The sequence below is a fragment of the Poeciliopsis prolifica genome, unplaced genomic scaffold (assembly GCF_027474105.1).
Source record: "Poeciliopsis prolifica strain line A6 unplaced genomic scaffold, Auburn_PproV2 SCAFFOLD041, whole genome shotgun sequence".
In the NCBI taxonomy this organism is placed as follows: domain Eukaryota; kingdom Metazoa; phylum Chordata; class Actinopteri; order Cyprinodontiformes; family Poeciliidae; genus Poeciliopsis; species Poeciliopsis prolifica.
This window is the reverse complement of record NW_026562416.1, coordinates 1,234,677-1,259,859: the sequence shown is the minus strand read 5'-3', so window position 1 is coordinate 1,259,859 and position 25,183 is coordinate 1,234,677. Positions and strand designations below refer to the sequence as shown.

Genomic DNA, 25,183 nt, shown 5'->3' with positions numbered 1-25,183 from the left:
TTTAATCCATGTGTGAATGAAAATATCCTTTAGAAATAAAATGAATAATGTTTTGGTGGAGTTTATTTTAAACTGGATAAATGTTCTCTGCAGCTGAGAACCAACACGGTTTGTTATGCACATAAACATTCAAATCTCAGCATGAAACGTCTTTAAAGAAGTATTGAAACAATCATCACCGTCTTTTAAATTTCTCCTCTTCAGTTTATGTGGTCAATGCAATATTTTTCCTTCTCTCGTTTGGTGTCAGAAGTGGGATCAGGAAACGACCGACAGAATCTTTGTTTTTTCTGCTCTACATATTTAAATAAACACTGGGAGTTTTGTACTGAAAGTTAAAGTGTCATGTAAAATACTTTTTGAGCTTTTCGTTGTTCTGCGATGTTTTTCCTTCATCAACACATCTGGAGTGTTACTTTGTTTCTTTCATGCAGGTTTGAACATCCTTTCATCTCCATGTCAACCATCCGAGGTGCACCTCCTCCCCCACTCAGCTCCTTCAGACTAGCCAGCACCAATTAGCAAACAGATGGAAACTGCTGACCTCGTAGCAAAGAGCAACGCTGGTAAAAACATCACAGGGTAAATAGAGGAGCCATGTTGGGATGACTTCCTGGAGGCGGAGCTTCAGAAAGAGCAAGAGCCTCTTAAAGACACAGAGGCCCAATTTCCAGGCATTAAATCAGGAAGTAAGATTTATTTTAAGTCAGATATAGCATTTCTATAACAACTGAAGTTAACATAGTTACTTGATTGTGCTCTGCATTGACACCATGTCTGGAAAATAGATGATACCTCTTTAAAGGACATCGATGGGCCGACCGACATTTTCAGGAGAATGATGGGAGTAAGATGTAGGACATGCGCATCAAACTCAGGGCCCGGGGGCCAAATCTGGCCCGCCATAGTTTTCTCTGTGGCAGACAGGAACTCTGATGCTAACTCCTGACCTCTGGTTTATTACAAATTTTTCACAAAAATATTGGGTTTAAGTGATGCGAACTCGCAAACTTGATGTCAAGTTTATATCGCGATCGAAACGGTGACTAATAAAAAGTCTATTAACCCCAGACATAAGCACAAATATTGCAGAATTCCTTGCAGATGTTTTTGATTTGCCACCAGAAAATCTGTGACTTTGATCAAAAAAACAGATTCCAGAAATCCTGGATGGAGTGATCCATCCTTTATTACTGAATGCAGCTGTTCATTAATATTTTAAGTTTGTTACATTCTGTGATGATCCTGAAACAAAGTGAAAATGAGTTTAACATCCTGATGATGTGTTGTCTGTATTTAAACCAAGTTCCTGTAAACCAAACCTGTTCAGTGTTTAACTGGACATAAAATGTCGTCTGATTTTCAACATCTTTGTTTTCCAACGTTTTGTGTTTTGCTTGTGATATTCTATAAACTCACATGCAGACATTTTATGAGAAACGTTTTTTACAGACTATACAATAGCCACTTTAGTCATAAAAAATGCATTTCTGCAGCCTCCAGAGTGTTTGTGATGAAGTCCAGCAGGATCTTTTCATTCCCAGCATCCTTCAGGTAGAAGTGAGCGCCGTCAAACATCTTGACGGTGAAATCTCCAGACGTGACGTTCCTCCAAGCTGCTCAGGACAGACATGGAAACAATCGTGTTTCTTTAAGAAATGGAGGAGTCAGTGTCTCCATCACAAATATAAATTCAAGTGCATGCTACCCTCAGATAACATGACATTTTTCCAGGTGAGAAGGGGTTAGTTTTTTAGTTTTCATCAGGACTGACCCTGTAAGTCATGAGGGACGTCCTCCTTTCCGTCGAAACACGTAACAGGACAGGACAGAACCGGAGCGTCTGGTTCTGAACGCCTAAAGAAAGGGAATCGGTTCAGTGAAACGCGAGTCTGGCCTGAACTGGAGTCTCGGCACAGACCTGTAGTTCTCCACAACGCGCAGGTCGGCCTTCAGGGCCGGCAGGAAGAGCCTCACAACGTCGGGATTTGCCAGCAGCTCCGGCGGCGTTCCCCCGACCGACGCCAGCCACCGGAGGAACTCGCCGTCCGACAACTCGCTTCGTTTTGGACCTTTAAGCCGAGTTTCAGACTACAAGAGTAAAACAGCATCAGGTTAATGGAGAGCAGGAAATAATTTAATATTTTGCATGCGGATACAAGAACCTGACTTGACGCAAATGTTTTCAGGGACTTTATGACAAAAAATAACATTGGTCACTAAAAAATGCCAGCCATTTTCAAGATGGTCGCCAAGTAACATGCATTTCTGAACTACATTTTCTAATATTTATCACAGATGGTGTTAAATCACCCACAAATAGATCAAAAAAACATTAAATTTACTGATAATGTCTTGATATTTCAAGATGGCTGCTATTGTTGTCTCTGAAAATACGGTTTTGTACTAAAATTGCCAATTAGGTGAATGTTTGGTATCAAATCATAGCCAACAAATTGAAAATATTTTCTTGATTTTATGTTTGTTTTTCTGGTGGACATTTTTCAAAATGGCCGCCATGGATGAACATATGATTACACTAAAATCAGCAGTTGTTATGGTCTGGTTTTATCAATGTATTATACATTTTATTCAGTTTAGAGAATAATGGCAACCGGAGGAACTGAGGCCTTTATGAACATGAGAATTATGATGAACTCACATGTGGAGCTGAAGCTCCAGACAGGAACATGTGGACCGGCTCCAAGTTGTGAACTTTCTTCAGATCTTCTGCAACAGCAAAGCTGGTGAGAGCTCCAAAACTGAAAAAGTATTTAGATAGAAGTAAAAGTGTGGTCTGTTGAGAGAACCAAGAGATATTAGGAGATCATTATGTTGTTTATTTAAACTTCTCCAGGAGAATTTCACTCTGATTCTCCAGAATGAAATCCCCGACTGCTGGATGGAACATACTGACTACTCAAAACTGATCCACATCACCCCTTCCAGTGGCTGTGAGATGTCCCACCTGTGACCAAACAGAGCAAACGGTTTCTCCTTCAGCAGCGGCAGCAGAGCCGAGATGACGTCATCCACGATCTGCTGCATGTTGTCACAGAACGGTTCCCCGGTTCGGCTCTCCCGACCCGGCAGCTTCACCGCGAGCACTGGAGCCAAACGGATCCACAGCTCCATTACAGACGTTTCAAATAAAGCCTCAGAACACACAAAAAGCAGTGGCGAGTACACTTCCGCTAATAGCGGAGCTAATTAGCTCTTTAGCGTTTATGCTTTTAACACATTTAGCACAGTTAGCTTTCTCTAAACTTCCTGTATACATTTTAAAACAGTGATTTGGTCGGTTGTTTTGTAAACCTGCAGTTAAATAAAGAAAGAAATGATTGTCATTTTGGTCAATAATTAACATTTTGGTTTGTCTGATTATGTAATTTTAAAATGTTAAACAGTCATAATTGAGTTTTGCCAAATAGTTTTTTTCCTCCTGGGTAAATTGTTGGGCGGCTTCTCTTTACCTTTCATGGATAAAAACATGTTATCCATGAAAGGTAACATGTTTCAGTTCAGCTCATCATTGCGACTCTATGCGCCTCGTTGCTGCTGCCAGGAAACTGATTCCGTGTCTTTGGTGGATTTATCTTTGAGCAGCAGATTAATTATATATTTTGATGGATTTTAAATCTGGCTGAAAACCCGCAGCAGCTTTCCGACATGTTGAGCGGTGCAAAGTGCAGTGCAGGTCCTGCAGGAAGGAGCTTTACCCTCCACGGAGCTGTTCAGCACGTTCCCCCAGCGGGCGTAATGGATGGAGCCCCCGCCTGCCCAGGGGAAGCAGATGAGCCTGGTCACAGCTTCCGGTCTCCACCGGAAGCAGCTGATCACCTTCTCCATGCCGGTTCACCGGGATCCTGCCGTTTTTCCAAGTATTTCTCCGCCAGCCTGTCGCTGCTGCCGCGTTTCCTGCCGTCTTTCTTCTGTGGTTCAGGAACTGAGACATCTGGAGACATCTAGAGGCTGGATCAGGAACAACACCCAGGAACCCAGAAAAAACAGGAAACCAGACAATAAATAATATTAATACTAATTACAAATGAATTCATCAGAGAGTGACAGGATTCATCAACAGGGAATAATAAATGAAGAAGAATGTAGGAGCTATTTCTCCATTATTTTTAGTTATTAGAATGTAGATTATTCAGTTTATTTTGTTTGTTTTTCTAGTTGATTTATAATTATGATGTTTATTTTGTTTTCTAAATAAGTTTTTTGGTTAGTAATTCACTTAACTGGTTAATTGATTTCAGTTTGGGAAGCGGGTGTGTTTCACAGCATAAATATGTAGAGTTTAGATGTTGAGTCTTGGTCACGTGGTGGTCACATGGTTTTTTACCTGTCTGTCTGTCATCAGTGAGTCAGTTTTTTATTAGTGAGAATAAGTGCAGGAGTAAAGGCAGGGTTTGGCTGTAACTTGGTTTTAGATAAAAACTGAATAAAGAAAACAAAGAGCTGGACTGTTTGACCTTTTGTTTGGACTGAGTAAACCAGAACCCACGATCCACCGACTGTTTGAGTTCATTTCATTTTGCTTTGATCACTTTTGAGATTTGATTTTTTTTTTTTTTTCTCTTCGATTTTGGAATTAAGTTTTTGGGACAAATAGTCAATACAAAGAATATTCTACAGTAATTTTACAGATTTTGAAATATTTCAAATCATGAGAAATTTTGTTTTTATTTTATTTTTTATGTGGAATGAGCAAACAGTTTACCGTCTTTATCTATAGCGTTTATAAAAGTGTGTTGATGTTCAGAAACATAAAAAATTGACTTCAATAAATGTTATTACTATCATTATTATTATTTATTTATTACAATAATAATTATTCTATAATAATAAATGCATGTATTACTACTACTAATAATAATAGTAATATTGATATTTTATAATATTAGATTAATAGATTGTATTATAGAAATAATAACACAATCATTAATAATAATTATTATTCTACAATAATTAACAATAATTATAATTCGTTCAGGGATGAAATATGATGCACAACGTTGGAGTTCCTTATATATCATATCAATAAATTTTTTATGTATCATAAAGAAAGAAAAAAGGAAAATAAATGTTCATTAAAAGCCAATCTAGATAGAAACGTTAGATAAATTGTTAGTATTCAATTTTTTGTTTATTTTTTTTGTAAAGCTATCAAATATGAATAACTATAGAACTCTAATATTACAAATTATTTAAGTATTCAAAATACTTATGAATACTTAAATAATTAATTATGATTGAAGAACTTAAGTCATATGTAATTATTAGATATTTAATAATAATAATAATAATAATAATAATAACAAATATTATTAATAGCAGTACTACAACTAATAATAATAATAAAAAACTTGAGTATTCATTTAAATCAAATAAATAATTTATTTTATTAATTAATTAGTTTTTGTACTTTCACAGATTCTTTATTTAATTCATTCTGTTGTGTAATTATCTCCTGTTTTTCAGTGTAACATTATTACCTGACGCTAAGTTTTCTTAAATGTCAAGCATGACGTCACCCTTTACAGGAAATGACGTTCTTGTCTACAGTTGGTATTTCCTGACGGGTTTCCCTGAGCAGAGGAGGGAACTGAAACTGTCGCAAGTCGCAGAAATTTAATCCACAAACACCGGAAATTGTGTGTTTTTACCCTTCAACCTAAAAAAATCTACTATTAACATAAAATCAGAAAAAGAAATTCGGAAATATAAAATGTAGCAGAGAGATACGTTTCTTTATTTCTGGGAGTGCTCCATATTATTTTTTATGTTTGGCTTTAAGAAACCATTTTTCTTTTCCTTCTTTGATGCTCACTCTTAAATGCATCGTGTATATTAATTCACTTTTGTCAGAAAGATTTTTAATAATTTATCCACAAAAACACAAAGATTTATTTCAGCAGCATAATAAAGTTTATTTTATTGGTGATTAACAATCCACACAATAAAAAGAAGTTGGATTTTGTACCTTTGTTTTTTCATTTGCCACATAAAATAAAGGTGAAAATAAAAAGTTAATATTTTGAAATAACATTCATAACGCGCTGGTTTTGAAAAGCCTGTTCGGCGAGCCAGTCGTGCTTTTATTTTGAAAGAACTCAAGGAAGTGGCTCGTATTTGTTTACGCCATCTTTCCGCTCGATCTGCTTAGACCGGTTCTTACGGAGGAGGACACCGGGTTCCCGAACTCCTACCCGCCGTCTGAAAGAGAGAAACGCCGGCTTGTCACGCTCACTCAGCGGAACACCGAGTTCATCCCAGAAGAAGGTGAACATTTCTGCCGTCTTTCCGCTGTTAGCTGTCCGTGTTTGAAGCTAAAAGCGCTTTTAGCCGAAGAACGACCTGAAGTTGGAGTCTGAATGGTAGCTTCATGCTAAAGGGCTGTGTCAGTTTTTAAGGAGTGTTTTCTACGTTTAATCAGCTGCGGTTAAAAATCTCTGGTATGTAAGAGGATCAGATCTGGACTGAAATACTTAGCAGCCCTTAAAGGCTATTTTTTGAATCGGAGTTTTATTTATTTTCCTTTTAACAGAAAAAACTGCGACTTAAGTTTTTCTTCGAAATATAGCCGAACTTAGGCTACATTTTTATTTTGTGCAAATCAATAAATATACATTTTGAGCAGTTTAATTATTTTATATTTTGTTTTATCCAGATTAAAGGTCGTTTAGATGCTTTAAAAGCGTAATAGCCCTTTAATGTCGCGCCGAATAAGAGGCTAACTTCAGGCTGATCATGTACTTATTTTAGTCCGGGCTAAAGCCGGTCCAAACTGTGCCCGGTTCCTCCGAGTGGAAATCAAGCAGTTCATTATTCTGTTTCCAGGTGTGGGCGCAGTATAGAACCGGGCCAGGACCGTGTGGTACCGCTGGAAGCAGGGGAGGGAGGGGGATCAAGCCCGAATCCACAGCGAGTTACAGCGAGCCGGGTCATCCGGACCGAGACCTCATGAATGGAAATCGGAACAACAGGTGAGCATGCTCCGAATGCCAGATACACCGGGATGCGTTTCAGATAAACCGGTCTCACAGGTTTCATCAGCCGGCTGTCTGAGAGCGACTGGGCCAGGTGTGTCTGAATCTGGGAGGCTGCAGGGATCCGGCCGGGAGGTCCTGGGGCCGCAGGGATCCGGCCGGGAGGTTCTGGGGCCGCAGGGATCCGGCCGGGAGGTTCTGGGGCCGCAGGGATCCGGCCGGGAGGTCCTGAAGGTGGAGATCCAGCCTGGTGGTTCTGGATATTTACTTGAAGCTGCTGAGCTCATGGTGACTCAGACGGGTCCGTTTGGGTTTTCCTGTAACAGTCAGTGATTTTGCAGAACTGTAACTTTTTGTGCTTTCTGGATAACGTGTATATTTAACAGTAAGATGTTGGTGGGACTCAGATTTGGTGAATCTGAGCCGATTTTTCTCATAATGCAGACAAACCTAAAGTTCAGGAAATGTGCAGGTTTTGGTTCGGAGGCAGAACAAACCAGGCAGAACCGATAAAAACGTTACTCCGATATAACACAGAACGGCTGCATTCCCACCTTGTCTTGATGTTTGATCGGTGCCGTTTGGATCATCTTCTCCTGATCCAGTTTTATATACGCAACATTTTAGAAGAAGAAATATTCGTTTTCTGGCCGTCTTAAGATTCTTAGAATTGATAAATACGTTTCCAGTTTGAAGGTTTAATTTTTGGTCAGAGGATAGAAAATGTTAGATCTTCCGGAGGTTGGATAGTTTTGGATGTCAGTATTCCCAGTATTCCCAGGACGATCAGCTGGGAATGTGCCTGAGGTCACAGGCTCAGCAGCGCCGCCCCTCTGGACCCTGGAGGTCTTTAATCCGACCGGTTTTCCACCCGGAGCGTCGGCGGCGATCCGTCTTTTCCTCAGGATTCCTGGTTCCTGATCTAATTTCAGGCGGTGATGACGAGCGACTCGAACGCCTGTTTACCGCCTCCTGCCCGCCGCGGTCGCCGTGGTGAAACGTCCATGCCGTCACCATGGCGACAGCGGGAAGAAGAGCGTCTTCATCCTTCCTGATGCTTTCAGCGTCTCTGAGGTTTCCTCATGCTGTGGCGTCACTGGTTGCCGCTCCTCCTCCAGCCCGGAGGAGGAGGTTATTAATCAGTTGCTTATCTATTGATTAATCAGTTAATCAACAGATTAATCAATAGATAAGCAGGTTTTTTGATTGTTGGTACTGGAATGATTTTTTGGCTGCAGATCGAACTAAACAAACACTGTTATTGCATGTTGGGCAATAAAATGTTTTCTTACTTAAAAAAAAGTTTAATTATTCATTTGTATTTGTAATGTTGTGTAAAATAAACTCAGGAGGTTTAATGAAAATCTGCAGAGTGTGTAACGATTTTAATCTGCAGATTAAAATGAATCAGTTTTAATGATTATTGAAATAATCTTCATCTTAATTATTGCTCTCAAGGTGCTTTTGAGCAAATGGCCTTTTTTAGAGTCTGTATGCTAGCAATTAATTACTAAATTAGTTAATCTTTTCTGTAATCGATTAATCTGATTGGTTCAGTCATATCTGAAAAACAAACTAAAGCCTTGAAATTTCTATTTTTCTGTCATTTTGGGAAACAAAGGCACCACAGAAAACAAACTGGGATTAAACTGAGTGACATTTAATCCTGGAAAATTACGTCCAGGATTTATATTTTATTTAAGTTTATTAAAAAAACAGTCAGATATTCCTTTGCCTCACTGACCAATCAGAAGCCAGCGTCTGATCTGAGCTCATCTCAGGTTTACTGGAAAACATGAAAACCCAACAGGAACCTGAACGCCACACCACGATGCCTTCCTGTTAAATTGCTGGTGAAACGTTCCCTGTGAATTTAGTTTTCCTCACATTTTCCCGTCTCTCCTGGTTTTAGGAGCCAACACCTTGTTTACGTTGCCACGGCGACCTGGATATGGCTCCATCGGAAAGCCCATCAAGCTCCTGGCCAACTGCTTCCAGGTGGAAATCCCTAAAATCGACGTCTACCTGTACGAGGTCGACATCAAGCCGGAGAAATGCCCCCGACGGGTCAACAGGTACCGGAAGAGTCCGGAGCGGATCCGTCCAGAACTGGGCGTCCTGCACCGTCCTGCACCGTCCTGCACCGTCCTGCACCGTCCTGCATCTGAACCGGGGTGTTCTGTGTTTTCTCCAGGGAGGTGGTGGACTCCATGGTGCAGCACTTCAAGGTGACGATCTTCGGCGACCGGCTGCCGGTTTACGATGGGAAGAGGAGTCTCTACACGGCGAGTCCACTTCCTGTCGCCACAGGCGGGGTAAGACTGCAGGGAGTCAGCACAGCTCCAGCTGGAAACCAGAGATCCAAACTGGGCCGACTTGGACCCCAACCTTCACATAGAGACCGTTCCAAAGTCGGCCTTCCATCAGCTGGTCGAAAGCAGCCCTGGATGGTCAGAGATGGTCCGTGATCTCTGATGGTGAAATGTCTCTGCTGCTGCTTTCAGCAGCGGTCCTGGTTCCACACCAACAAGGAAGCCTTCAACACTGGCTTTGACAAAATACTGAGAACGCAGATAATATTAAATATTAACTATATATAGAAAACTAAGCCAATGAAAAAGTCCAACACAAGAAATAGGATCATTAGAATAACCACAGACCTGCACATGTCTGACAACATGGTCCAGTTTGACATGTTGGATTCTTCCTGTGGGCTTTGGACGTAGGAAGAACCACATGAACCAGCACAAGAAGAAATATTAGGATCATAAATAAATATTTTAAAGAGAAATGTGAGCAAAACTAACCAGACCCACCTGTGTGTCACCATCATATTCATTCAAAATACAGTCCACCCATTTTAGCCTGGAGAGCATTTTTCACCAGCTCCAATCAAAAATTCATAAATAATCACTGAACTCAGACATTAAGCATCACATAATCCCTGGGGATTATAGCAACTCGTCTGCAGCTCACAGAAATACTCTGGACAGCATTAAAGTTCTTTCTGAAGAAATGTGTCAGAGTCATTCTGACCTCCAGTCACCGACATGACGCACTGATGAAGAAGAAGAAGAGCAGCCAATATTTCATTGTTTAGTGTAGAGAAACATTTTGTCTTGGCTTTGATGGCAGAGATCGAGCCACCGGTCCAGCACAGCCACTCTCCCCGTTATAACCAAGAAAACGACTCCGCGGCTGAATAACGTCAACTCAAACTGCCTCTTAACCTTCAGTTAACCAGCAGACAGTGCTGGGCTGCCAGTCCTCCAGCATCTAGATGCATCTTAACTCCCAGACCTGATCAGCTCTGAACGGACCGGATCAGCTCTGAACGGACCGGATCAGCTCTGAACGGAACGGACCGGATCAGCTCTGAACGGACCGGATCAGCTCTGAACGGACCTGATCAGCTCTGAACGGACCGGATCAGCTCTGATCAGCTCTGAACGGACCGGATCAGCTCTGAACGGACCGGATCAGCTCTGAACAGACCTGCTAACGAGCCGCTCATGTGACTCAGGTGTGTTGGAGCAGGAAAGCATCTGACGGCAGCTGGACTGCACTAAACATTCATATCCAAACCTTTAAACTTACGTCAAGCAAACTACGCATATGACTCAGTCCGCTTGTGCAAATGGAAAATTAATGCATCCATAGAAAATAAAGAAAAACATTTTAATCTTAATCTGGACCTTGCCTGGTTGTGATGGGCTCCAGACATACCGCTGCCCCGCCCCTCGCGTGATGTCACAGATATGTCAGAACCGAGAGAATCACTGGAATCAACCGACTCTGTAGGGAAACTGACACTCATGTTGAATTAACATCCAGCACTGGAAATCTGACCCGTTTGAATTGGGAGGGAGACGGGTTGTTGGGTTTCATGCGGGTCGTAAAAAGTCCAAACAGAAAGGTTAGGGTCTCATTTAATTAGCAGCAAGAACAACCAAAATTAATTGAGTTTGTAAACAGTTTCCTTTAATGATGCTGGAAAACCATCTCATCACCTGAACTAAACTCACAATACCAGCAGTAACTTTGCTGGTTTTGGGTCTGAACAGGAGGTCAGGGAGTGGTTCTGACCCGAACCCCTCCACTTAGATCCATAAACAGAGCAGAACTTAAAATCGGTTCTGTTTACTGCCTGTTGACCCAAGTTGACACCACGATGTCTGAACTGCCTTGTTCAAACGCTTTGGACGGATGAAGCCGACATGCAGACTCCGGTCGGTCCGGTCCAGTCCGTTTCCTCAGTGGTCTCTCTGGTCCGGTGCAGGTGGACCTGGACGTCACGCTGCCGGGCGAAGGCGGGAAGGACCGCCCGTTTAAGGTCGGCATCAGGTTCGTGTCGCTGGTCAGCTGGCACCTGCTGCACGAAGTCCTGACCGGACGCAGCGTCCCCGAGCCGCTGGACCTGGACAAGCTGCTCAGCACCAACCCGGTTCACGCCGTGGACGTCGTCCTGCGACACCTGCCCTCCATGAAGTCAGTGCCGCCGCGTTGGACCGACCTGACGGCATCGTCGGGAGTGAGATGACGGTGTGGTTCTGTCCCCCCAGGTACACCCCGGTGGGCCGGTCCTTCTTCTCCTCCCCTGAGGGCTACGACCACCCGCTGGGCGGAGGCCGCGAGGTTTGGTTCGGCTTCCACCAGTCGGTGCGGCCCGCCATGTGGAAGATGATGCTGAACATTGATGGTGAGCAAATCAGGATGATTGATTGGCAGGATTGTTTCTCCGTAGCTCCAGTAGAGCGAGGAGAAACATTTAATAAATAAACAATTGATTAAAGTTCCAGTCCATGTTAATAATATGTGTGACGCGTCTGGAGCCGATGGATGACCTTGAAGCTCAGTGTGTCGTTTCCTGCTGCAGTTTCAGCCACGGCCTTCTACAAGGCGCAGCCCGTCATCCAGTTCATGTGTGAGGTGCTGGACATCCACAACATGGACGAGCAGCCGCGCTCCCTGCCGGACTCACATCGAGTCAAATTCACCAAAGAGATCAAAGGTGGGAAAACTTCAGATTCACGTTACATTCAGCTTCACTGCAGCAGATGTCAGAGAAATGTCTGCTTACTTCCTCACAATAAAGAGGTCAAAATGTGTCTGCTGCTCGTTCAGGTCTTAAAGTGGAAGTTACCCACTGTGGAAGCATGCGGAGGAAGTACAGGGTGTGCAACGTGACGCGGCGGCCCGCCAGCCTGCAGACGTACGTCTCTCACCGCGGAGCTGCAGGCGCTGCAGGTCCCACGCTGACCGGATGCTGTTCTGAATCTGCAGGTTCCCTCTGCAGCTGGAGAACGGCCAGACGGTGGAGCGCACCGTGGCGCAGTACTTCAGGGAGAAGTACAGCCTGCAGCTTAAGTACCCCCACCTGCCCTGCCTGCAGGTGGGGCAGGAGCAGAAACACACCTACCTGCCGCTGGAGGTGAGGAGACCACCAACTAGTTCACTGAACTGAATCCATTCATGTTCATAGTTCTATTTCATCCCTGCTGACCACAGGCGGCGCTTCCAGCACTAAACAATCATTGTTGCGCATGCGCAGTACTAATAACAAAGTCACCTGTGACTGGGGAACCACGTGACTCTATATAGTCACATGACACGTGGCGTTCAAGCCCTTTAGTCCGCCTCGCGCCCAGGTGTGTGGAGGACAGGTGTGTAGCCGGTCGTTCTTATTTCCTGGTCGGTTCTGTCGCCGGTCGGTTCTGTTTCCTGGTTGGTTCTGTAGCCGGTAAAGTTCGGAAACAGATCCGAACTTTACCGGATCTGCACAAAAGAACCAAACAAAAGTTTGGTTCTTTTGTGCAGCAATAATTTACTGGTCAGTTAGTTTAATTTGCCACATTAATTGTTGTGGCTCTTTTGACTCACCTGTGGACTTTCTGCTCGCGCTGAGTCCGTGGCCTGTGCGCAGCTTCCGGTTGGTTTCGGGCTGATCTCGCTTTTCTGCAGTTTGACGCTGGGTCATTAATGCGGCTCCGCTTGTGGAGCATCTCAGGGAGCCGCTGTCGGGGACCGTTGCGTCGCGCCCTGGTCGTTCAGGCTGGATCTGTTGGCCGCGCCGCGTGGGCCGTTGGTACCGGACAGGTGACGTGCAAACCCGCCTGCTGCGGCTTCACCTTCAGTGACGGACGGATGCAGGCAGGTTGTCCGCAAGAGTGGATCCCCTCCCTCCTGGTTTGGCTTGGGGAAAGTGCCAGCTGAGGAACCGGCCATCGTTTCTCTTATGATCCCGCCCGATGAGGCTTTGCGGCCCGATGAGGCTTTGCGGCCCGATGAGGCTTTGCGGCCCGATGCCCGTATTGCTGTATTACTGATGATCTTCTCTGCAAGGCCAATGACTCTGGGGGCCGTATGGGGGATTGGGAACTCTCTCCCATCTTATGCTGGCTCTGTCTTCCTCGTTGGAGTCTGTTTCACCAGACCGCTCCACCCAAGGCCTGGTTGATGCATCTCTGCAGACCTTTGCTCTTACGATGAGGGAACTTGGACAAACTCTCCACACTGGTTCACTCTCGCAGCCACGTCTGGTTGGCGCAGTCGCCACTTCCTGAGCCTTGCAGGTGAACCCTGTGGGCCCTGCCAGCAGTTCTGGGGGAACTTTTCTGCTTCTATTCCTTGTATTTTCTGGTTCTGAAGAATACCGGGGGTCTAAGTCCAGTCTTTGACCTCAGGGGCCTGAATGTGTAGTTGAAGGTTATGCCTTTTCGTATGCTGACCACCAAGCAGGTGTTGCAAGGCTCACAGATACGCTTATAAAAAAGGTCTATGCTCCAGCTTTTGGTTCATGTTTTCATCTCCAGTGAGTTTAATAGATGAATTCTCACCTTGGCCCATACCTGGCGTGCTTTGGGTTTAAGAATATGGGATTAGGGGGTTTGGGGAGTGATGCGCTCCATCACCCGTCTGTTCAGACCAGGATGACATGAAATTTGTTGTGTGGTTCGTCCATAAAGCTTCACTCAGCTGCCCAAGTTCACCTGGCTGCAGCAACAGGAAGGGGTGGGGCAGACCGCTGTCAGTCTCAGACCTTATTTGGAAATGGGTCTATTGCACAACAGAAGTGAAGGGGGCGCTATTTCCTATATTATCTGCGGTCTCCTGTTTTTATTTTAAACCTTTAGGAAGGATTTTCACTCTGCATGTGTTTTAACTTCTCTTTATTTACTTCAGCTCAGCTCATAGTTTGTAGTACTTCTGGTAATAATAAATCTGCTCCTTTCAGGCCTGCTGCTGCCTCTAGTGGCGTGGAGGTGGTAACACAACTAATCTAATCACATTACTAAATCAAATACTTCAGTCTTTATTTATTATTCATTCTGGCATTACAGGAACCGTAAAGTATAAATTCCTTCACAAAAGAACATACTGTTTCATTTTCTTTAGGAAGTAAAGCTAATTAAACGAGACAATCAAACCTGAAAGTGATTCCAGTTTCACTTGATGGCCAACCTGTTGAAACTGGCAAATTTCAAATTCCTTGTTGTTCCTGGACAGTCAGCTCAACTTTGCTGAAAACACTTCCTGTATCTTTAAGAACTGTTCTCAGAGACTCCGTCTTTAAGAGGATCTAGTGACCTTGGGTTCCCCAACTAGAGGTCGTTCAGTTAAAATGTTACAACTTAATGCTTAACTAGAGTTTTAACTCAAGTTTAAACTTTTCATCTCCTCGGCTGGTTTGGTGTCATGAGCTGCAGATTAAGACAATCTTATAATAAAACTTTGACTGGCAGGTAAAACGGCAACCCTAGCAAAACCAACTCTGTCTCAACTGTTCGCTGGAAGAACATGGAAGATGGCAGGAATATTGTAGCAAAGAGCATCCAATGTCTTTTAATAATGTTATTAATAATTATTCATTAAAATTATGACTTATTTCAGCCCTAAGCTCAGCTGCTGTGTGTGTGTGTGTGTGTGTGTGTGTGTGTGTGTGTGTGTGTGTGTGTGTGTGTGTGTGTGTGTGTGTGTGTGTTGGGTGCAGGTGTGTAACATCGTTCCCGGTCAGCGCTGCATTAAGAAGCTGACTGACAACCAGACGTCCACCATGATCAAAGCCACGGCCCGCTCGGCTCCGGACCGGCAGGAGGAGATCAGCCGCCTGGTGAGACCAGAACCCTCACTTTGACCCGGCATAACCCGGTTCGGGCTCACCAGAAACTGCTCTGCCCGCTGCAGGTCAGGAGCGCCAACTACGAGTCCGACCCGTTCGTCCAGGAGTTCCAGTTCCGGGTGCGCGATGAGATGGCTCAGGTGACGGGGCGCGTCCTGCCGGCCCCCATGCTGCAGTATGGCGGCAGGGTGAGCTCTGAACCCCTTATGGTACCTTCCCTTTTCAATCTCCGTCTTAGGCTCAGAAGTTCACTCGGATTTCTCCACAGATGCTGCATGAGAACAACTCAAACTGTTGGAAAAGAAACTTTCACTAAATCCAGTCTTTAGTTGGAATAACCTGGAGTCGAAAGCAGGAAAATTCAGCTCAAATTCAAACGTACCTCATGGCCCAAAGGGGAATTTAAGTTTATGCTTCAGCAAAGTTAAGATTGTTGTTTGATGAATTAACAGTTAGTGAACCCAACTCTGTTTTTGGTTGGCTTTTGTTAATAACTGCTGCTGGTTTTAGTGCAATCATATTTTCTCATGACAATCATGGTGGCCATTTTGAAAAATATCCATCAGAAAAAGAAAAATCTTTGTTTAATCTCTAGGATAAGATTTGACACCAAACACATTTATATAACTTTACATATAAAATTACATTTTCTGTGACAACCATGATGACATCATGATAATCGTTGTTTTAAGACTCAAAATGTATAAATGATGAGACACAAAACACGAGTTTAAAACTATAAAAAATCCAAGTTAAAACATGTTTTCTGTGGAGAAATCCTGTTTGTCTGCAGCTCCTCTTTCTGTCTGTTAGCTTTGCTGTGATGCGGCATTTCTGTTGGCTCTGTGTGAAAAGCAGCTTGATTTACTCGTTGATGCTCCTCATCCAGTCTCTGCTGATGACGAGCCTCAGTTAGCTCACGGCGCGGCCGCCTGCGCGTGAGCGGCTGTCGGCACCGACGCATGCTGTCTCTGCAGAACCGCACGGTGGCCACGCCCAGCCACGGCGTGTGGGACATGAGGGGGAAGCAGTTCCACACCGGAGTGGAGATCAAGATGTGGGCCATCGCCTGCTTCGCCACCCAGCGGCAATGCAGAGAGGAAATCCTCAAGTGAGATCAGAACGGCGTCCATAAAACGTATTCAGATTCTGAGCTTTGCATCGTCTGCAGCAACGATGGAAACGCTCAACAATATTCTGAAATTAAGAGGAAATTCTTAATTAACATTTTAATAGTAATGTTTCATATATTGAATATTTATTAGAATATTTTTGTTAACTCAAAATACATTTTTATAAATATTTACTGTTTAATGTAAATAGATAGTTATTTAAATACAGATCAATAAACTGAATTCATACACAATTAACCAGAGTAAAATCTTTGAAAATGAATATAAATTCTTGTGTAAAGTATATATATATTTATCAAAACGATTAATTTAAAATTTTACTATTTAATTTGTATTATCATTTATATTATTTTCTAATTTTTAACCCTACATAAGTTATCTGGTTAAGTAAATATTTGTTTTACATAATTTATACAGAAAAGGCATTTTATAAAGATTACTGTTTTATGCAAAAGTTCTTCAAAAATACAGATAATTGTTTTTTTTTTTAAATATTAAAAAATAATTTTAAATTATTAGTAAATTCTTTTGGAAATTGAAACATTCTAGTTTTTTAAAAACTAAATATTAGTGATAATAAATTACAAATAATTTTCTATTTTTTAATTAATTCCTCTTATGAATTTAAATCTGAACTCTGAATACATTTTTAATGAATATTCATGTCATATAAATTATTTTAAAAACTAATACAAGTACTACTGTCTTCCTACAGTAGACTATACTGATTGTCTACTCCTTATGCTAATAAATTTTATGCTAATTTATTGGTATAAAAATGTTTCCAGCCAAAATGATCCAGAGTAAAATATTAATGTATTTAGACGAGTTGAGCCTTTCTGGATGAACGCTGTGGTCCCTGTTTACCAGGAGCTTCACGGAGCAGCTGAGGAAGATCTCTAAGGACGCCGGGATGCCGATCCAGGGCCAGCCGTGTTTCTGTAAGTACGCCCAGGGCGCCGACAGCGTGGAGCCCATGTTCCGCCACCTGAAGAACACCTACGCCGGCCTGCAGCTCATCATCGTCATCCTGCCTGGGAAAACGCCCGTCTACGGTAAGGAGCTCGCCGCTTGCAATGGCTCTGCCCTGCGACAGGAAGTGATGCGGTGACTGACTGGCTCTGCCCCACAGCGGAGGTGAAGCGGGTGGGAGACACCCTGCTGGGCATGGCCACGCAGTGCGTCCAGGTGAAGAACGTGGTGAAGACGTCGCCCCAGACGCTCTCCAACCTCTGCCTGAAGATCAACGTCAAGCTGGGAGGCATCAACAACATCCTGCTTCCAAACCAGCGGTACGACCCCCACGTGTTGCTGATTCCTCTCAGTTCTCCGATGGACGGTAAACTTTGACCTTTACCCCTTCAGGCCGTCGGTGTTTCAGCAGCCAATCATCTTCCTCGGAGCGGACGTCACTCATCCTCCAGCCGGCGACGGGAAGAAGCCGTCGATCGCTGCGGTGAGCTGCTGGTTCCTGACGTTTACTTTTAATGTTCGGCTCCTTGGCGCCCCCTGCAGGTTGGGCATGAAACGCCACGATAAAAGGGGAACACAAGCCGCCTCCATCAGTGTGTTTTTGTTTTTTTGCATTCTGAAGCGTCGCATTAGATGGATGGAAACAGTGGAAACGCAGAATAAGTTCTGACGTAGTAAACTTTCCCATCCGGTGGTTCTGTGCCTTACCAGAGGCGCTAAATTCCGCCATCTTGTTGTCTATATTTCCTCGAGCATCAACGTCTGATGAGATCTCTGCTTGATTTGCTTCAGACCAGCAGATTTGTTTTGGTTTTTAGAAGCTCGCTGAGTTGGAGCTGATCTCCCCCTGCAGGTGGTCGGCAGCATGGACGCCCACCCCAGCCGGTACTGCGCCACGGTCCGGGTCCAGAGGCCCAGACAGGAAGTGATCCAGGACCTAGCCTCCATGGTGCGGGAGCTGCTGATCCAGTTCTACAAATCGACCCGCTACAAGCCGACCCGGATCATCTTCTACAGAGACGGCGTGTCGGAGGGCCAGTTCAGACAGGTGACGCATCACTTCCTGTTTCTTCACACTGTAAACCTCAGACGGTTCAAACACTGAGTTATATGTTCATCCGAAAAGCGGCAGTTCAAACCTGGCCGGTCGCAATAAATTATGTTTTATTTATTTTGAATATTTAAAATATCTTCCAACTCCAGTTTATTGAGCGTTGAGAATGTGTCCTGACCTGTCTCACCTGTCCAGGTGTTGCACTACGAGCTGCTGGCCATCAGGGAGGCGTGCATCAGCCTGGAGAAGGAATACCAGCCAGGAATCACCTTCATCGTGGTTCAGAAGCGCCATCACACGCGGCTCTTCTGCGCAGATCGCAACGAGCGAGTGAGACATGATCAGACTTTATTGATTAATCCAAATTCTAGGAATTCTGGAGGGATAACCTTTGATGGATTATTTGATCACCAATGTTTTTGTAATGCAGAACGGTGTCATGGCACTCAGGGCGGCCATCTTGTTTGACAGCTTCTGTTTATTTGGATGGTGAATTCATGTCAACTTTATGAAAGATTATTAGAACAAAGCTGCAAACGTTTCAATTTGATTACAAGAGTAAAGTCATAATATCCCCAGAAACAAAATGTACCATCAGTGCAGAACCAACAAAAACATTCAGAACCAACTAATTTATCAAATTTAGATTCCGTAAAAGCCGATTTTAGCAAGTTTTTTTTTTTTTCCTTTTCCTTTAAGAACAATTTGTGAATTTTCAAGCAGAATGCAAAAGTATTTGTAAAATGTATCCATCCTCTAAACATAAAACAAATTCTGCTTCTTTGAAATGATCAAATGTTTGATGGTAGATATTCATGCGATGGATGTTCTGACCGGTTCAGGTCGGCCGAAGCGGGAACATCCCAGCCGGAACCACCGTGGACACGGACATCACTCACCCCTACGAGTTTGACTTCTACCTGTGCAGCCACGCTGGCATCCAGGTGAACTTTGACCTCTTGACCTCAGCGGCGTCTCTGAGTCGTTCTGAGGTCTGTCAGCTCAGCGTCTCTCTGTCGCCCCCTGCAGGGAACCAGCCGCCCGTCCCACTACCACGTCCTGTGGGACGACAACTGCTTCACGGCGGACGAGTTCCAGCTGCTCACCTACCAGCTGTGCCACACCTACGTCCGCTGCACGCGCTCCGTCTCCATCCCCGCGCCCGCCTACTACGCCCACCTGGTGGCGTTCCGCGCTCGCTACCACCTGGTGGACAAAGAGCACGACAGGTGAGTCCAGCCAGCCGCACGTTGGATCAATTTAATGAACTAAATGGCTCCATTTAGGAGAAATGCTTGGCTTGGAGACCTAACCACCGGGCACCCTGCTCTGGGATTTAAAAGTACTGCCCATCTGTGATGATGCTCTGTGAAAAAGTAGCATCAGTGAACAGAAGCAGCTAAAAGCCACATGCTAATTCTAGGAAGCTAAAATCCTGTCGTTAATTTGGATCAGAGGAGCAATTATACTTCCTGCTGATCTAGCAAAGGTTTAACAAGAATTTTGCCTCCAAATTTATTAAGGAAATTTAAATTTTGTTTTTAGGAATCTTTAGTTTTAGAGAGCAAAAATCAAGTCATTATGGAGAACAAATCCTGACAGAATTGGCAATAAATATAGAAATAAATAATCTGCTTGATAAACTTCTTAGTGTGTCAAATTTAATCCATAAAACAACTTTCCCACCTTATTTGATTATAGATTGTAACATAAATTATTTATCATTTTCAACAGTATAAATTACTATTTAATTTTCCATTGTATTTACACTTGCTAGTTTCTTATTTTGTGATTTTTAAAATTTAATTTGCTAATTTTGTCTTTTATTTTAATGTGTTTAATTTGCTCTAGATGTTGATAATTTAACAGAAAAAATAAGTTTCATTAGTCTGTTTTAATTATTTTATCTTTTTTCTCATTATCATTTCATGTATTTAATTTTCTTGTATTTCTATTTCTCCCATATTCAGAATGTATGTAATATTTAATTATATTTAATCTTTTTAATAGCAGCTCCAGATGTTGACCAATAAGAAAATGCATAAAAAAAAACAAAACAAAAAACACATTAAATACACAAAGTGACAAAATGAAAAGATAAGTAAACTGAGAAAACAAGAAGATTGGAAACAAAATGAAATGGTAATAAGGTTCAATTGATTCTTTTAAAAATGATAAATATTCATCATATATAACAAATAATTGACATAATGGGTTCTTAGAAAATCATAAAAAATAATAAACAAAATAAAAAATATTACACCAGATAAGTATATTTATAATGTTTAGATGTAATATTAGCCGTTATTTATTTCTATGTTTATTTCCAGTTATGTCAGAATTTTTCCTCCATGTTGAAAGTTTTACCTGGAAGGCCCGGTTTCCCCGGTCCGGTTTCCCTGGTCTGTGGCCCGGTCCGGTTTCCCCGGTCCGTGGCGATGCGTTCGCTGTCTCACGGTGTTTTCTGTTTGCTGCCTCAGCGCCGAGGGAAGCCACATCTCAGGGCAGAGCAACGGCAGAGACCCGCAGGCGCTGGCCAAGGCCGTGCAGATCCACCACGACACCCTGAGGACCATGTACTTCGCCTGAGGGGCGGTTCTGATCCGACCGCCGAGCTGCTGCCGACACCCGATTGGAGCTGATCGCCTCGCCGTGAGCGACTGCTAGATCTAGCGCTTCAGAACTTGTTTGTGTTTTACTGCGGCGGCGTATTACAGCCATTTCAGAGGGAGAAGAGCAGTAAATATCCACCACACAACTCTGGAATTTTAAGTTTTAGAAAAACATTAAAGAAAAAATTCCATGTTTCCAAGTAAAAAAACTGGGAATTTGAGTTAAAAATGTCAAAAATTTGCTACAGAATGCTCAGAAATTTTGAGCCTAATCAAAAACAAAATCTAGAAAAAAGTTGTCAGTTTTATTGACACTTAAATTTTTATAACTCAAAAAATTTTAAGTTTCTTATATTTAAAGTTTTTAAATTTTGAGTTTCCAAAGTCAAAAATATTTAACTTTTACCCGTTTTCTCTGATTCAAACATTGAAAATGTTTAAGTTTTAAAATTAAGAAAATGGAAAGTTTCAATCTCCCTTTTTCCAAATGTCTTGTTTTTTTAATTAAGAAAACTTTCTGTCTTTATACTAAATTGACATTTTTAAATTTACTAATTTAAATGTACTTTTGATCTTAATTTTTTTTTTATTTTCCTGAAGTTTTTGGTGGAAATTTATTATTTACTCCTATTTTTCCGAACCACTGTTGCCCTAATACATCGTTCTATTTTTCTGAAATTTATTATTTTTTTCTGAATTTTTCACTGAAGTTCTCCTGATTCGGATCTTTGTTTCCGGGCCGGACTTGCAGAACTCCTCCGGTGCAATAAGGTTTCCTGTCTGTGCACTGAAACGGTTTATTATGGCTGAACGCCGTCTTCTGGTTGGTCGTCTTTATCAAAGTGCCTGATTGGGTTAGAAGGTGATCAGCTGGTACGAAAGGGAACATTTTAATTGGACGGATTCTGCCCGACTTACAGATGTTCATAATTTTATTGTTTTCTGTGAATTAATCACCAAACTTTAGATCTACGATGCCAAACTGGTTGGTGTTTGTCTGCGGCGGTTTCATTTCCTGTTGTCGCGTTTTAGCCTCACACCGGACTTTCTGACGGAGCAGCAGCGTCTCGTTATGCAATAAGGATGAGATTTGTGTGGCTCTCTGCCGCAGTGCTGCCGAGCCTCTGGACTTTAACCCAAACGAAGCCACCAGGGCTTCACCACTCGGACCAAACCGCCGTGCCTGCTCGCCGATGGGCTCGCCGCGTCCATCAGTCTGCTCGCGTCCGCTTTTACTTGAAGAATATTTGAAGTCGGTACCAACGTATTGGACCGGTTGGCACTGAAACGGACCTCCAGAACCCGCAGGCAGGACGTTGTCTCACAGATGCCTTTAATCTCCTCCAGTTTAAGCATTTTGAATCCATATGAAGATATATTTATAATTGAATTATGAACTAAATGCACGTTTAGACACTTTCTATTTAAAAAAAGATAAAGTTTATGATATTAATGTTTAGAAATCAAGAGGTTTTAAATTTGATCAAGCTGTCAGATAAAAAAGCTGAAATATTTAAGTTTGTCGGTAGAAAAATGGCTAAAAACTTTTAGTATTTTAGATTTAGACCTGATTGGATGATAAAGAATAAACTGTCCAATCAGATGATGGATGGTTGAAATTCTTCTTTTTAACTCAAACTTCTCCAAACTTTCTTTATGTCCCTTCCAGGACCTGCAGCTGTTTTTGAAACGGCACAGTTGTGATTGGACAGTTTGAATCCCCACCGTCCAATCAGGTTAAGGTATGATAGAAGTGCTTTGATCTGAGAGTTTTAGGTTCCTACGTTTTGGTAAAATAGATTTTTTGTTTTTAAATAAAATATTCAAGTCGATTTTATCAAAAAGGGATGAACAGTCATTAAAAAAAAAGTTTAAAAAAACCCAAACTGAAACAATCGAATGTTTTTATTTTTTAGTGATTATACGGAACTCCCTTAATGACGACGCCTAGCGTTCTTATTCTCTATCAATGATAATTTAATCATCTTCGACTTTGGAAAAAAATAACTGACTCATATTTTAACCCTTTCATGCATGAATTATGATTATTGTGTCAGGATTTTTTTATTTTCTTCATGTATAGAAATGGTAGGAACATTTTTTTTAATTATTTTATTTATTTTAGGTGACCAATTGTAATTTTCTCCAAATACAAAGTTATTGGAAAAATGCATCAGTAGCACTGTTCTTTAGGGATTATCTGATGTCACAATATTTTTTTACCTGCAAGAGTCGGACGATGTGGGTCGGCCATTTTGGATTTAACAAAAATTATTTGTTGCATTTGCAGCTGATGGCCAGTAGTTGATGGTGTATTTATGTTGCATTAGTGTCCACTTCTGTGGTCTGTGTGCATTTATAACAGAAAAATCCACTAGAAGCACAAGAACATGGCTTTTAGAAAGCTGCCCACTGTAGTGACCACTGTGCATGAAAGGGTTAATATATTTTAAGAAAATAATAAAATGTTGTTTTTTTTTTTGCTAATTTCTGAAACTAATCCAATGTATAAAACACTCGTTTGTCCATTTTATTTGCAGTTTGGTTATGCATTATTTCATTTATCTCGTAAAATTTAAGTGGTGCTTATTAAAAATTAAAATCTGCTTCAGTTTCAAACTCCAGAACCAGAAAATGGATCATTTCTTCACCAGAACGTTTTCCTCAGTGGTTCTGTTGTGATTAGAGAGGGGAGGTTCTAAAGTTTACCGTCGGACCCGAGTGACCGTTCCGGACTTGTGCCTTTTGCTGATGGTGCTGATGAAGTTCTGGTTCTGTGACTCTGCTGTAACGTGTCCATGTTGTAATATTTGTGTGATGCCAAGTAAATTAAAAAAAATATTATGCAGAACTTGAAGGTTCAGAGCGGACCGGACCAAAAAAAATTAATAAAAGACGATTGTGGAAACTTGAGTGGCCCGGTACCGGTTTGGATGTCATGTAGCATTATTTATTTCACGGTTTCTGTGCGTGGGCTGCAGCGCCTCCTGGTGTCATTTCTTCTTTGTTTTTAATTATCAGCAATAACGGGTCAGAACTCTGCAGAGGGCCGTCGGCCTCGGTTTCTACATGAAGGAGTAAATCTCTGCAGGCTGCACTTAAAACAGACATGTTTGGGTTTCTCTATATATTCATGTTGTATCATGATACTGTAAAACTGGATGGTCTGATTTTTGAGCCTTTTTATTTGTGCTATTTAATTTTTTTTGAATAAAGAGATTCAAACAAGTTGTGAATTGTTGGGGATTTTCTTGTGTGTGGAACCAGAGAGCCGTTCAAACATCACAGGAAGTGAGTCACGGTTTCAAATTAAAGCAAAGTGTTTTATGGGAGCGAATTAAAAGCACAGGATGTTTTATGAGCTGCCAGGCAGAGTCAACATGGAGGCGACGGGTTCAGATGTAAATGCCTGAAGGTTCCTCAAACACTGACCTGGGACCAGATGGCAGCTGCTTCCTGTCAGGAAGCGGCAGGTGGTGTGAGGGCAAACACGGCGGCCATGTTTACTGTCCTGACTGGGATTCAATTAGAGCTGGGGAAGGTGGGAAATGTGACGGAGCAGCTGGTTCTGGATCCAGAACCAGCTGCTGCTAAAATCCAATTCAGAAGCACAGCAGCTGGAGAAGGAACAAATGTTCCAGTTTTGGTTCCCAAACAGTTTACTGGAAAGTCAGGTGGGAAAACAACCTGATGAGGATTTTTTTCCATCTGAAACTATTTGGTGCAAGCGACCAGAAGTTGCATTTATTCAGGTTATTCAACTTTATGGCCCCAATTTAGCTTCATACATTTTGTCTTTATTTCAATCTGGAGCTTTTCTGAATCAACTTTCATAACTGATGGAATTAAACACAAATATATTGGACACGACAAAATATCACAAAGCTAATGATGGAAGATCCTGTCGGATCTACGCCTGTATTTTAATGGAGCATAAAGAGTTTTTAGATAATGAGATGAAGTCTTTAAAATATGACCAGAAGAAAGGTTTGATGGAAAAGTCCAGTTTCAGCTGAAAGGTGTTTAAACTGGAAATCAATTACAATTTTAATCCAGTTAAATGAAGGATTTTTAATCAAAAACTGAATTTAATTAAAGAAGAGGACACATAAAAAGGATATTTATAGTTTTTAATCTGTTCTATCCACTCAGGAAGCCCTGATCCTTCAATGACCTTTGACATCAGCGGAAGTCTCCGAGAGAAGCAGCTTCCATTTAGCGGCTGTGCGTCGCATATATGGGCCCCCAGAAATGCGTGAATTCAAAGGTTCCAGCCCGGAACTTTGTAATGATAAAAA

General features: G+C 42.3%; 2 protein-coding genes and 1 long non-coding RNA gene across 6 annotated transcripts; 2 read left to right on the top strand and 1 right to left on the bottom strand.

Annotated features, from left to right (window-relative positions):
* Positions 1-677: 677 nt before the first annotated feature.
* Positions 678-4,106, bottom strand: olah (oleoyl-ACP hydrolase). Of its 2 annotated transcripts, none has more exons than XM_055055292.1 (6): positions 3,841-4,106; positions 2,969-3,107; positions 2,663-2,762; positions 1,922-2,091; positions 1,775-1,857; positions 678-1,616 (listed from the first exon to the last, which is right to left on the bottom strand). In XM_055055292.1, exons 1-6 carry the CDS (start codon positions 3,953-3,955, stop codon positions 1,474-1,476), a joined length of 750 nt encoding a protein of 249 aa, XP_054911267.1. In that variant the 5' UTR covers positions 3,956-4,106; the 3' UTR covers positions 678-1,473. The 2 variants fall into 2 exon arrangements, with proteins under 2 accessions (XP_054911267.1, XP_054911266.1); XM_055055291.1 differs by having other exon boundaries at positions 3,720-3,927.
* On the top strand, positions 1,975-2,971 carry LOC129375920 (uncharacterized). Its single transcript, XR_008607683.1, has 3 exons — positions 1,975-2,114; positions 2,597-2,747; positions 2,858-2,971. It is a non-coding gene; the product is annotated as an uncharacterized LOC129375920 (long non-coding RNA).
* A 2,067-nt stretch (positions 4,107-6,173) lies between the features above and the next one.
* On the top strand, positions 6,174-24,113 carry ago3b (argonaute RISC catalytic component 3b). 3 transcript variants are annotated; one of them, XM_055055311.1, is made up of 20 exons: positions 6,174-6,288; positions 6,847-6,992; positions 8,908-9,070; positions 9,190-9,310; positions 11,275-11,483; positions 11,558-11,694; positions 11,872-12,006; positions 12,120-12,207; positions 12,279-12,426; positions 14,986-15,105; positions 15,180-15,302; positions 16,092-16,225; positions 17,118-17,302; positions 17,380-17,539; positions 17,613-17,703; positions 18,073-18,267; positions 18,469-18,603; positions 19,116-19,217; positions 19,303-19,502; positions 20,754-24,113. In XM_055055311.1, the coding sequence occupies exons 2-20, from the start codon at positions 6,974-6,976 to the stop codon at positions 20,860-20,862; spliced, it is 2,574 nt and encodes an 857-aa protein (XP_054911286.1). In that variant the 5' UTR covers positions 6,174-6,288; positions 6,847-6,973; the 3' UTR covers positions 20,863-24,113. The 3 variants fall into 3 exon arrangements, with proteins under 3 accessions (XP_054911286.1, XP_054911285.1, XP_054911287.1); XM_055055310.1 differs by having other exon boundaries at positions 15,180-15,323; XM_055055312.1 differs by lacking the exon at positions 20,754-24,113 and having other exon boundaries at positions 15,180-15,323; positions 19,303-19,506.
* Positions 24,114-25,183: the final 1,070 nt, after the last annotated feature.